We start from the raw sequence: 14552 nt of genomic DNA, 5'->3' as shown, positions 1-14552 counted from the left end.
TCTGAGCAATTTGCTTTCCTGAGGCAGCATTCTGCAAAACTAAAGCAAACCAAATCAAAGGATTCATCCCCAGCGCAGTATGCTCCAGCAATTTGTTCACACTCAGAGCAGCACTTGAGAATTTGATTATGTCCATGATTGCAGTGATGAAAATTATACTTTTTAGAATGGTAATTATGAAGACAATGATTTAATATTAATGTATTTTCTGCTACAGTCTGTCGGGTAGCTTTGTTCCTGACCTGATCGTCAGTATGACCCACCAGATGTGGCTCCACCTACAGTCAGATGAGAGTGTCGGTTCTATAGGATTCAAGATCAACTATAAGGGTAAGAAATTACCATGTCCATGTGTGGGTGAGAGAGAAAGAGAGGTGGGAAGGAGAAAATGAAGTCTGTGTGTGTGAAGAGGCTGAGAAATGATTTCCAAACTTCAAATCAGTGCTATTTTTAGTTTACTTTATCTTTATAAACAATTTATTTTTTTAGGCCAAGCAACCACCTCCATATGTTGTGCTCCATCATGCATGCACCATTTTTCAGCTACTCCTTTTTCAATGATTGTGTATGGGGAAAAACTGCTATTTTGGGCCAGTGTGTCTTCTGAGCAATGCAGTTGCAATACCCCATGCAGCCACTATGCTACAAGTGCTTCACAACCCAGCAGTTGCATAGAAGTCAAACTAGAAGTGTACGTATGGACAAAAGCCGCTAAAAAATATTACGCCTGCCAGTGTGCTATTTCCTTTTATACATTCCAAATTGACTTGGAATTGTCCATACGTGGATCAGTCTTATATGCCGCCCTCTACATGCCCACACTCAACCATAAGTGGTCAATGCAAAGCATCTCATGAATGTTGATGCATAGAAATGAGCCTGTTGATCGATGGTTCTTTACAGTGAATAATGGCAACAACCCAGTGTCACAGTAGTATTTATACGTTTACAGCAATCAGTCTAATTGCTTCATACCTTGCCAAAATGGTCGCAACAATCAGTGGTATAGCCCACCCTTGGAAATCATTTGAAGATGTAAGTTTGATATGTGAACACAATTTATTTATTTATTTATTTAAGCTTTACTGTGGCAAACTTGGCCTGCAATATGAGAAGTATGATTGTATGAGTGTCAGTAGCATACAGTCTGGCCCTCTCCTCCACACTCTGGGGTTTGGGAATTCAATAGTGAGACAGTGCTGGTGAATTATTGAGCAGAATTTGACTTGAGATTTCAGTTGGTTTATAATTTTTACAATTGAAAGGTGCTTATGGAAAAGTACTGGCTCACTAGCACAAGCACAAATAACACTGTTGGATTGGATTGTTTATACTAAAGGGGATCTATAGGGTAACGTGTGATATAAAGTGAAATTTAATGCGTGAGGGATGTAATTGATTCCTCTCAGATTCATTTTCTACAATCTGGCTTCAATTCACCACCGTACCATCTGCATCACCAAAATACTCTGTCTCCAAAATGTTCGCGCACATGGATCAGAGTTTCCTACAGGTGGGCACATTCTCTGGACAAGTTTGCTTTCATAGATCGCAACTTTTGAGTGGGAAGTGGCGTACGCTCTTTCAGACCTCGTTGTGTATGTACACATCGGTTATAAATGAGACTATAAATGAGATATGTTTGCTAATGCTAGAAAGAAAAAAGACAGCTTTGTTAAATGTTTAACTAAAATTACTAAATCAATTTAATGAGTTTTGACTCTTCTCTAATTCTGTTAATGATTTAGCATGTCTCAGCCAAAACAATTAATAGTTTTATCACTGTTTGTTGTTCCCTGCTTGGGGTGTTGTAACGCCCTCAATCAGTCAGGTCGCCTAACAATGAAGTCTTTACAGCAACTGACTCAAGAGGATTTTGGGGATGCATATTACGTTAGATTTCTATGTGAAGGATTTGCCCTCATGGTCTATTTCCACCACTGTCTTCAGGATAAAGTAGCTCTGTGTTACATCTCTAATTAAGACCAAACTTGTGAAGTGTGGCATCTGAATCTGTCCATTCATGTGGACAAGATAAATTCTCTTAAGACGAAAACTACTTCATTCTTCAAACGATTTGTGTATATATCAGGACATGTTATTCAACTCTCCTGATTTCTTTTCTGCTATATTTGTTAGGTTTAAAAAATAAACGTTTGTCTTGCAACACCTGACCTTTATTTGAACATCAATTAAAAACAGTTTTAATCTCTTCTGTTTACTCAGCTCCTGCCATGCTAAAAATATTAACCTTTCTGAAGTTCTCTGTTTGATAGATGTAGTGTGAAGTTGATTGCAGTCCATGAAACTCAGAGAGGTGAGCTTTGCTGCAGAAATGAACTTTGTGAGCCTCATTTGGGTGTCATCATCTTTAGATTGATTGTTATAATGAGGTCACAGTGCTGAGCCCGGTAATGCCGTGGTAGGACAATGGCACATTGTTTTGATATATCCTTGCCCTTTATTCTCCTTGGGTTTCAATTTGAATTTCTTACAATACAGTGGCTAAGATCTGATTAAAAGAATAGTCAAAATGAGTTTTTACTGTTGTCTTGTAGTGTATTTTTATGGTTTACAGCAGTTGATGCGCACTTAAAGGTCAGCTCCATCTTCGTTCTTTTCTCGGTTTTTCGAATGGAAACACCCTCTCAGCCATTAGCAAAAAGCACTGATGTAGATTTAAGTGCTGATATTGATAATAATAGTAATGGTAGTAATAATAACTGAAATGGGTAGTTGCAATTTTTTAAAGTGGCTGTACGAGGTACTTATGCGTGGCCGACATATTAACGTACAGAAAATGGCGGTCGGCATGCTTCCAGTTTGGAGGAGCATACAGGAGTACCATCACTGGCATAGAAGCGGTGCAAAGGGGCTCCACAACAGTTGCACATATCCTCATTCATTTCTCCTGAATATTTTCCCCATAGAGATCAATAGAAAAATTAATGTCAAGAACCACCATTTAAATGCATCCATGCTTATAATGACAATCCACTGCACGGGCATGATGGCCTGACTTTCTTCTATTTGCAGGGATTAAGCTGTGTGTATTCACTCCAGTGGGTATATTCTATTTACTCCTGACAATGGAGACTATATTTTTCCTAAAAGCGTAATCAGATGCCAGAACGTTATGTGTAGTTGTTCACTGCATTGGTCAGACATTATTTTTGGCACACATTAGTCACAGATGTATTGGTGTTAAAGTATGCGTCAGCTGATAAGTAACAAGAAACTGAAGCGCAGAAATGCTCGAGATATATAACAGCACTTTTGACATTCTTACATTTTTATATGCCACAGTTAGAGAAACAAACAGTGGGAAGCATTCACCTGGCTGTTTATTATCCTTAAATTTGACTTTCTCTCTCACGCCTAAACACCCTGAAAAATCCCATCAGCACCCACTTGCAAGATGGATGTGTTTTTCTCTGAGTACTGGCTCCATCACCCACAAGATTTACTATAAAGGTGGACGCCTGTGGTATTAGTGGGTGTCTGTTTGAGATGTATGTGTGTTTTTGAGGAAGAAACAGAGACTGTGTGTGTGTGTGTGTGTGTATGTATCCCTAAAGCCAGATCCCATAGACCTTGGCTATGAAATATAAACATTATCAGTAGCCTTGCTGCAAAGTCACCAATGCTCTATATAATATAAGTGTGTGTGTGTGTGTGTGTGTGTGTGTGCTCGTGTGTCAGACAGGTCCTCCATCAGTGAGCCAACGGAGCTCTACCAACAAGTCACTCACCTCTTTCACTCGTCACGTTCTCCCCCTCTTCCCCACTCTCTCGGTCTGTCTCTCAGGCGGTGTCATTTTTCCTCATTAGCCGTCTCTCCATCCCCATCCTCTCTTCCCCTTCTTCCTAAAATCACAACATTTTCTCTTTCAGTTGCTCTCTAATGCACTGTTGTTTGGTGTCTCTGCTTCTCCCCGTCTTTCCCTCTCAGCCATTTCCTTTATCAGACACCCCCCTCTTCTCTTTTGTTGTCTGTTAGCTGACCAGTCCTGCCTCTGTGTTTCTCTGTATTTCCCTCTGTCCCTCTCTTTTTTTTCTTGTCACCATTCATCTATTATTAAAGCCAAGGTCACCAACCTAGCAACACTTTGACTCCACTCCCCGTCGCAAGGCATACAAATCAAACACACTCACACACACACACAGAAACAAACGCACACATATCAGTCCAGACTGCCTGTGCAGTGATCCGTCCATCTACCCTGAGTCATGGCGTGTCACAGCTTTAGATTTAAGGGAGAGCTGTGATATTATTGACGTCATTTACATTAAAGTTTCAGCGCGTTTCTGTCTACTCTATGAATAAATAAATTTATCGTAAGCTTATATATCTGTCTGCATAGTCCATAAAGAGGTGTCGTTGAGGTTTTAAGGCATAATATATCCATGTGTGTATATATTTGTGTGTGACTGTGGAGTTACACAGAACGTATTTATAAGCATATATTTTATAAATTTGCTGTTGATTTGAGTTCAGCAACAATAAAACAACGTCTCAATGATTTACTTTTATTCTCTATGAAATGAAAAAGATATTGAGTGTGTTACTGCATGGATGAATGCCAGGGTTTCTCTGTTTAAACAGAATGATGTTCAACTGACGATTGTTGTTTTATTAGTTTGAAAAATAGAAACCATCAGAGTAAGGTTACAACAACTCTCTGTGTTATTTCCACAAAATCATTTATGTATTCATTCTAACTATTATACTTACTTATACGTAAGAACGACAGTATCACATGTTTTATGTATTGTATGTGTCAGGCTTGAATACACAACATCATGAAACACAGCACACCAATGTCATATACATAGTATTAGAATTATTTTTCTCTCATGAACAAATAATATATATTCACCAGAGTCTATCTTGTGATGCGATCACATCAGCCACAGCACCAAATCGGTTTGTATGGTGTGATGGAATATATGACATGTGAGAAGTGAGTCCGGCAAAACAGGTGAACTGTGCCTGATTTATTCAACATGGCTGAGATTGTATATCAATACTGGTTCCAGTACCTGGACTCTGGTACCAGTACAGGACGCTACCTTTTTGGGTACTTTACTTTCTCTATAATAACAAAAATGTAATTTTTGAATGAGCTGAAGGGGTGACATTAAACTTGCTCCTCTGCTCTTTTCTAATCACACATAGAGCAAATCTTCTGTCTCCACTTGTGTGCATGTGTGCATGTGTGTGTATGTGTGTTTGCTTGTCTGGCAGTGATACTAGGCTACTACTGAAATGATACAGAGAAGAAAATAGAGCAGATATCGAAACAATTTTGGCAGATCGTCGTTGAAGCAATTGTTTTGGAAGCCAATGTAGGGGCCGACGAAGTAGCCAACAAAGCACCCAGCCAAGTAGCTGACGGAGCGGCTGGCTTCCCAGCTTCAGGGCGCCTCTGCCTCTTTGCCGGTGGTTCCTCGGATAGCTTCATCTCTTGTCTAAACCCAGCGTTCTCACCCAGATGTGCTCTGAGATACCAACATTTGGCATCATTGATCATTGGATTTAACATGAAAAAATGAACGAAATATCGCGAGAACAAGCAGCGATCTCATACCGTGCCTGAAATCTCGCGAGCTCTAGATAAAAAGTCTGGCAAAAAGTCAGCCATTATTCTATAAATCTTTCATAAAATAAATGAATGAACTTTTCAGGCTACTGTCCGGTTCTGCCTTGCAGCTGCTGCGGCTTGTTCTCGCGAGATTTCAGGCACGGTATGAGATCGCTGCTTGTTCTCGCGATATTTTAGCCGCTCTTTGGAAAGCAGAGCTAAATGGTAAACAAACATGGCAGCACACCGGTAAGGTAAGACAACACGTTTACATGTCATTTTATGTATGTTCTCTGACATTTATCCTGACGATATGAGGCGGTCTTTGTAGAAAAAAAGCTTGTTTAGTGGACTAACTTTGCACTTGAAGTATGCCAGTTCACTTACCTTTTAACAGGTCTGACGCTACTATGCGCCCCAGCTGTATCTAGGCTAACGGCTAACATGCTAACTATTATTTTTATGTCACTAGTCACTTGAAACAAATTTAGGACGATAGGAGACAGGTTGAAATAAACCGCAATTTCCCTTTAAAACAAAAGTGCACCAAGGGTTAAAGGTTGGAGTGCAATGGCCTCCTCCCTACTTCCTACCCCCTACTTTCACTGCCCTCTCTTTGACCACATTCATCTTTAAACCCAGCCTTCATTGTTATGTCAAGTGCACAGCTGTAAAATATTGTTACAACATCTATCACGGTTGTGACGCCGTCACATTGGAAAAAACATTAACACCTGGCAAAGTACTCATAACCACCTCTGGAGTAGTTCCCTTTACAATAAGTGCTTCCAGGAACGCACTTTGCCATGCTGACACACACACGAGCAGACTCACAAGGTGAAAACAACACCAGCCACTATGTTGCAGCTGGTAAATATGAGAATATGTCTTATCATTTAAACTGGATAACCGAGTTCATAAAACACAGAGCAGGCAAAAGAAATGTGCTTAATGTTCTGCTTGGAATGGATAGATCAGGTCAGATAAACATTTATGAATAAAGTCTATATCATAATGTAATGCTTTAATAACTTTACTACTCATATTCTCAGTCAGAGAGGATGTTTGGTGTGTGGCTAGTATCCGCATTGGGCAGTGATACTCACAATGCACCTGCTTCAGTCCCTCTTCAGTCTCCTGTTTTTCTTTGTAATCGGTGTTTTTTTTTTAGTTTTTGTTTTTTTGCAAATTCTGTTCAAATGGTTTGTAAGATCTCTGAGGGGCTTCAGCAGTATTCCATCAGCAGCTCATCTTACTTTTGAGATTTTAAGGGCCGCCACAGAGTGGGATTTTCAAGCACCACCACGGCTTTCTATAATTTAAATGCGGCAGCTGCCAATTGGATTGATGCAGGATTCTCAACACTTCACACAGAGTAAACCTTCTGTTCCACTTAGGAGTAGCAGCTGATTCCTGCCAATTGAAACAGGCACAGGTGCTCATTTGCCCTCACTCACCTGCTGCTCACTAAAGCCACATTGTGACCATGGATGTGGCAAGTAAAGACACCTGTCACCACATCAGATTGATTGAACTGTCAGGGTGGACGGTGCTGTGTGTTTTGTCTTTTCTGATGCCAGGCAGATTTTAATAAGCGCCAGAGCTAGATCATTTATACCATTCCTATCTTAGATATGTGTGCTAATAGTGAATACATTAATTCAGTATATACATCTGCCAGATATGCAGTATGTCTGCAAGTACAGCTAGATTTTTTTGTAAATTTTCCAATGTGGTGGCCTTAAATGATACAAAACATGGAACAATAACAGCAAATATTTGCCTTACCTCTCATCCACTTTCATTGAAATACATGTGAGTGGTGATTTTGAGAATTTGTTTCCGGCGATGAGTCATTCCCTCGAGCTCCGGCTTTTTTAAGTGCATCATTCTAGCATTATCCCATCATCCTGTGTTATATAACGCAGTGCTAGGAGACTACAAAGTGCAGCATAAACGTCAAGTGCCTGCCTCCCAGCCAGTAGTAAAAGGGGGCTAGATGGTACACATGTTAATCTCACGACAAATGTTTTTTATCTAGTTTGCTCCATGTGCTAGATGTTCCTGGGTTTATCTCACAGAGTGCTATAAGCTCACCTGCATTTACTCTGCAGCGGAGGGTCATGAGGCGAACACATGATACAGCAGCATCTGACAGGGAGAGGTAGAAATAAAAATCTCATTCTTGAATTTGAGTATAACTACATCATCGCTGTTTGGGGCTCCTAGTCTTTTTTTTCCTTCTCTTCAGGAGGATCTCATCACTGAGTCATAATGTCAGCTCTTACTTCTGAGATTTTATTTTAGATTTTTCATCTGCTTTTTATAGTTTTTAATATGTGATGTGTTTTATGGGAGGGAGAGATGTCAAGGTGGGTTTTTACGGCTCAGTTGACCCCTGGTTGGATGGATCTGTGGTGTGTGTGTGTGTGTGTGTGTGTGTGTGTGTGTGTCCCTCATGTCTCCCTGCATTTATGTACCCATATGCTTCTTTGTGAGATTGCACATGTCTGTTATTTTATGTAACAGATTGGATCAGCAAGTCCCACGTTATTGCTTTTTATCTAATTATTTATTATATAATTATGGCCATTTCATAAAATGTATGAAGCAAATTATATGCTTGGAGAGATTAAGAGGGAACGATAGAAAGCAATATAGCGAGTGAGGCCACAAGATCAAAAAACAGAACCGTAACTTAACCTTGCATGGAACTGTATTGGGATATGTATTATTTACTGAAGGACAAAGCATTTAAAAGTATGGTAAAGCTCAGTAACAAGAGTCTCTCATATTTTCAGATATAAAATTTCATACTGAAATAATGACGCTGACCGCCTGCTTGGACCAGTAAATATTTTCTGCACCCGTGTAATTTGTATTGGGTCCCACAGGAACTCAATCCTGTTGCAGCAGTGTAGTCCAGGTACTGAGCAGCACCCTCTTAATCACACAACACTAAACAGCATTTCATTCAGAGCAGCTGAAACACCATGAAATATGAATTCATGAAATATTCATTCACAACATAACCAGAAATGTGGTCCAATTTTACAGTCAATAACCCTAGTATTGGGTTAGTGAGCCAAAGCCAGATGCTTTTTGGGTTGTGTTTGATCGTGTGTGTGTGTGTGTGTGTGTGTGTGTGTATATATATATATATATATATATACATATACACTGTATATATACATGCATGCATGTGTGCTTCAGAGGTAACCTGTGAAGGACAGGGCTCACTTCATGACAGAACAGTAAACAGCATTTCATTTTCCTGTCATGAATTATTGACTCGTGTAATGTTCAGTCCTCCTGTAATCACCAGTGTTACTTATATTGAAGTGCTGCCATATCTGTAGTTCATTCGGTTGAAATTCATCAGGAAAAATTGATTCTTTCTCCTCATTAGGACTCAGTAATATATTCCATACATTTCAAATCATGTACGGCATTGGATGACCGAACTGTTTGAAGGATTGTCATGATTAGTTTTGTCAAATATATTAATATATTGATTCTGGATATTTGAAATGGTTTCAATGCTCATTTTCTGTAGTATCAATACACTGGTACCAGCTGCGTTTTTTCCACACAAACAGACGCCACTGCAGTGCCTAGATAGCCCTGCCTCCTCCCACTCACTCGCAGTGCTGTCTTCTCATCAGTCAGCACACTGATTGCGTTTACATGCACACCAATATTATTCCAAATATGACAATATTCTGAATTTGATACAGTATGCAAGGTTTTTGGGTACAGATGCATGCTCGAAAGAAAAGCCCTCATTTCTGTCTGGAAGACGAAACACACCTAACTGAAACCATTATGACAGACTTGGATATCAACAGGCTTTTGGATATGCGCAAATATCGCAACGCCAACACTTTATGAAGACAGTGCTTGACGGACTGAAAGGGTGAGGTTGTGTTCACATGGTTGAGCAAGTCTGTCACCGGTGAAAAACGTGAAAAAAAATTCCCATTTCTGATGCAAAGCAGCAAAATGGCACAAGCTACTGCAGCCGTTCCACTTTTCAATTTTAGACATAATGGGGGACATGTTAGGGCACGTTAGTCAGGGTATGCACGGCTGCATGTATACGGGGATATTGGTGAAATATTAATTTTTATTAGCCATGTAAACAGCTTAGGAGGTTAATTATCTTTTTTCCGAATAAGGTCAAAAAACTGAATACTTTGTGTATGTAAACATAGTCGTTCACTGCAGTTGTATGCAGCACAGTTCTGTTTTGTTATTTTCTGGCACTCTGCCTGTTGAACGTGAGACAGTCTCAGAGGCTTTTGGACATGGGCAGTATGCTAAGAAGAAGAATGGGTAACACTTTCTATGAAGACCACATCTATTATGCGTTATGAGGGCTTTTATAGTAAATTATAATGCATCTATAATGACTGCACTCATAAACACACATAATGCCCCCTGATACACTATATCAACAGTTATAAAACAGTATAGATGTGACTTATGATGCATTATAAGCGTCTTGTGGATGTTCTTGACTAGTTATAAACTAGAGGTTGTCTTAAGATGTGAGAAGGTGTCAGACTCAAGTCTTTTCGGAATATTTTCAAAGTTTTCTAGTGTATGATAGACATTAATCACTTCTGAAGCAGCATAGATTCTTTTGGATTCATGAACTAACTATGAAACCTGATAATGAAGCATACAGTATTATTGTTATTACATGAATATGTACTTCACTTTACTTAACACAAACAATAACTTACAGTACTGCATGGACTATTATAACATTCTACTAGTCCTTACTACAGTTGATTGTTTATGTGTATAAAGGTGAGTTTAGATTTTCATAATGCATCATAAGCTCTAGCAGTCAACCTCTGGTTTATAACTAGTCAAAAACATCCATAAGATGCTTAAAATTCATGATAAGTCACATCCATAATGTTTTATAACTGTTGACATAGTGCACCAGGAAGCATTATGTGTGCTTATGAATGCAGTCATAGAGCATTATAAATGCATTATAATTCACTATGAATGGCCTTATAATGCATTATAGATATGGTCTTTATAGGACATGTCACAGAATATTGTTTTTATTGATGTAAAAAAAAGCTTTTATTATTGTTAATGCTCACTAAAGTCATTCAGCTGTTTGCTGCTGTCATCATTATGTTGTCGTACATATCTGTTAATAACATTTCTCAATTTTATGCCCTCAAAGTCAGTTTTCACTATCAAATAACCATATTTTTCAAGGTATTCTATCAAAGTTAGAAATTTCAGTATCGCAACCAATGATAGTCCTGATTCCTGTTTTAACCAGCGGCCATTTCAAACTTCTCTTACAATACATGGACAGATATTGACAAAGCAAAGCTGTACTTACTGTGAACATATGAGATGTGCTTTTGGCCCTGGTTGGTCATGAAGTCATTTGAAAGGCTCATTAGGAAGCAGCTCCAGATGGTTCAGAGCTCATTACACTCTTTGTTTTAAGTGTAAGCAGAAGAGACATTTTTAAATGCTGCTTTAACCTTTCTTAAGTGTCGTCTTGGCAGGCGTTTATAGGTTTTACTCCCTTGTTTTAATGTGATAGAGTGTGCTGAGGTGATGGTGTGTTCACTGATGTTAGTTATTTATTCAAATTTTCTAGCATGTTGTTCTCAGATGAGAAAAAGGCGTGACAGCAACATCTTTAAAATTACAAAAATGCTGCTGAGATGTGGGTGTCCCGTTCTCTCACCTGCTCTTCCTGTACATAGATTACAGAAATCTTTTTGAGGACAGGCACATCCTGAAATTCACAGATTTTGCTGCAAGCACAAACCTATTACAGGGTCATGAGACAGAGTCTGGGCGTGTAGTTGCAGAGTTTTCACAGCAGACTAGAGTGATGTATCTCTGCCCTATGATGTGTCTAGATCAAAGAAAACAGCCCAATTATTATCTGTGATCCTGAAGTCCAATTTAAAGAGAGTTACAGGTATTTGGAAATTACACCATCGAGTGTAAAAAAAACATTGTGTGCACTTTATGTAACAAGAGCCGACAGAGACCCTGTGCTTTAATGAGAACTGAAAATTGATGTCTTTCTTATACACATCTCCCATCAAATCCATCCTCAAAAGCTCCTCAGTGGCCTGGTTTGGAACCCGAGAGAGGCAGAAAAAAATGTCAGCATTGTGAGTTTAATAAATTAGATCATTTTTATTCAACAGAGTGTCCTCACTGATGTCTACAGTGGGAACAAGTCAATTTGAGCCACTCCCTTTAGGTCACAGATTCAGACAACCACAAGCTAATTAGACAGGCTGAATTTCTCATTTCTTCCTCACACTGCAGACCTGCTGGAGTGTGAGGAAGACTTCCCACTCAATTCCTCTTCTTCTGCGGCTATTATAGCTACCTTAGATTATTGTTTTACGTGGCTTAATGTGTTTAATGCGCCTTGCTTTTGTTTTAGAGACACAGGTGAGGGATATTGAAGATAAAGCACCAGCCGAACTTGCAGAAGACATTTTATAGCATATGACAAACATTAGACTATGCATGCAACTATACACTCGCCATTCAATTACTATTAGCAAGCTAGCCGTAAAATCGATTTCACAATGGTCACAAAAGAGAAAGAGCCAATAAGCTTTTTCCTCCAATCTCATTACCCCCCCAAAATCTATTACCCTGCTCTCTCTCAGATCTTTACAGGTAGTGCATTTCCACTCCTTATATGTGTGTGTGTGCGTGTATGTTTGTCTATACATGTGTATTCCCATGGGCAATACGGTGTGAGCATGATGGAATATTATAGTACAGAATGGAACTGGGCTCAATGTGCAATCACAATCATACAAGTAATATCCAAGTTGTACAAACACGCACACACATTCATTCATGCACTCACACATACATACTCTTGAAGGACCCTAATCCCCTTTGTGAGTTTGACAGCCTTGTTGTTACAAACACAATAGGATTATTTGTGTGTATCTGTGTGTGTGTTTGAGAGAGAAATGTGTGTATCATTGTGTGTGATTTTAAGGGAGAGACTGACTGTGGATGTGTGATTATGGGGCTCTGTTTGCGTGTGTTTGTGTGTGAGGGTGGTAGTATGGAAATGTTCCGACAGTATGCCTGTTCTCCAAAGCAATTTGTTCTCTACACTTTGCAAGGAGTGTGTGCGGGTGCGCGCGTGTTCACGCACAAGCACGTTTGTTAGGCAGGTTATGATTGGTTGAGTCTGTGGGTCTCATAAAGACAATGTCATGATGGAAATTAATGCAATACATCACAAACACGCACTCCGGCACGCACACACATACATATACTTAGAGAGAAGCACGCAGGCAAAGCACACACCTTTGCTTCCTGCCATGGGCCACTCCTGTAAATAATACCGAAAACAGGAGAGGAGAGCAGGGGAATACAGGGGAGGAAGGCTGGGGAAATAGAGGGTATATTTTCTGAAATACCGTACATGAAATTTTAAAGAGATTTATGGTGACATGGTGGCACCTTTATATAGAATCAGAGAAGGATCTGTGTAACCTCACGGTCAGACTGAACGTGAAAAAAGAGATGTCATGAATACTTGCAAACTCAGGGGAAGGAGGCACGCAGAAGGAGATGGATGCAAACTTGCTCTAGGCTACGTGAGTTAAGAAGTAGAGGCATTCAAGAAATTCGCCTGACGCAGCAAACCAAGAGCCAATCATGTTACAGCAAGGCTCTGTTCAGTTGGCAGTATATTTTCTGTTCAAAATGGATGATGATGCTCTTGCAGCATGACATGGTGTTTCACAGCAGGGAAAGATGGCCATTGGGTATTTGAGGCCGATAACACTGCATGGTGACCACAAATATTGTTAAAGCCAGAATCCGGTCACTGGATAAGCTAGCTGCCACATACACCTACTGACAATGCCCAAGTCAAAAAAACTTATCATTCTCTTTTCTTTAAAAACAGACAGAAGAAAGATGCCAGCCAAAACTAGTTCTGTATACTGATACAGTAGCTGTCTGTGTGGCTTCACCTTACTTCTGCTTTAAATATGCAGTGACAGAATTTAAAAAAAAACACCAATGCAAACATTTGAAAATAATAATCTTTGAAAGAAAAAAACATTACATAAATGACATGCCAATTAGCACTGTTTGAAAACCCTCTGGGCTGTTTTTATATATCTCTTATGTGTCATTTGCGTAGCTTCCACTTGTTTTATTTAAGATATGCCTTTCAAAGACTGTTGTTCTCAACACGTATTATCTCTAACCTCTGAGCTTTGACGATTGATGCCAGTGTTTTCAGTTCTCATCAGACCCTTTAATTAGTTTTATCTTATGCAAGTTGCATTATTTTGCCAACCTCTTGTATGTCAGAAGTTATTTGCACTACAGTGGCTGAGATATCTGTAAACCCGGTCAGGTTTTTTATTAGGTTAGGTAAAGTTCCATGTTTCAGGATGAGGGCAGCAATATTCTTTTTTTTCTATCTGTCAAAAAGGCCAAAAGCATAAATGTCTTATTGCTTCTCTCAATACTGCCTGACTTCCCCAACCTGTCTGTGGCTCTCAGCCCAAGCCCATTGGTTATTACTGAAGATGTGCATCTTTACAAAAGGGTCATAAATATATACCTACATTTTTTAAAGCCGCTACAAGGAACTTTTAACTGGATATGCAAAAGTCTCTCGTTTCTCCTGATGTCTGTGCGTGACCTACAACAGCAAAGGAGACCATCGGTGTGAAGATAAGCTATTTCTATATAGTGTATACCCATACCTTTAGGAACTGTCTTCGGGTCAGCCCCAGGTCGCTTCCAGGATGAAACGATTTACGGCACTCAGACGGCACACGTCATCTTACCTAGCTGCTTACATTTATAGTGACTCTTATAAATAGTCGCTATTCCTCCTCCTCGACCCGACGTCCGCGGGGAGTTAAAATAGCAGCAATCATCGGGTAAAAGTTCTGTGAAAGCACT

The 14552-nt window shown here is 39.5% G+C and overlaps 1 protein-coding gene across 1 annotated transcript in view; it reads left to right on the top strand.

The window, feature by feature from the left end:
• csmd3b (CUB and Sushi multiple domains 3b) overlaps positions 1-14552 on the top strand; it is a 478068-nt gene that overhangs the window by 338548 nt on the left and 124968 nt on the right. Inside the window, exon 12 of the mRNA XM_050035068.1 lies at positions 218-330. Within this exon, the coding sequence (XP_049891025.1) occupies positions 218-330 (113 nt within the window). The remainder of the gene's footprint in view (positions 1-217; positions 331-14552) is intronic.

This window comes from Epinephelus moara, chromosome 22, assembly GCF_006386435.1.
Source record: "Epinephelus moara isolate mb chromosome 22, YSFRI_EMoa_1.0, whole genome shotgun sequence".
NCBI classification, from domain to species: domain Eukaryota; kingdom Metazoa; phylum Chordata; class Actinopteri; order Perciformes; family Serranidae; genus Epinephelus; species Epinephelus moara.
This window is presented reverse-complemented; position numbering and strand designations above follow the sequence as displayed.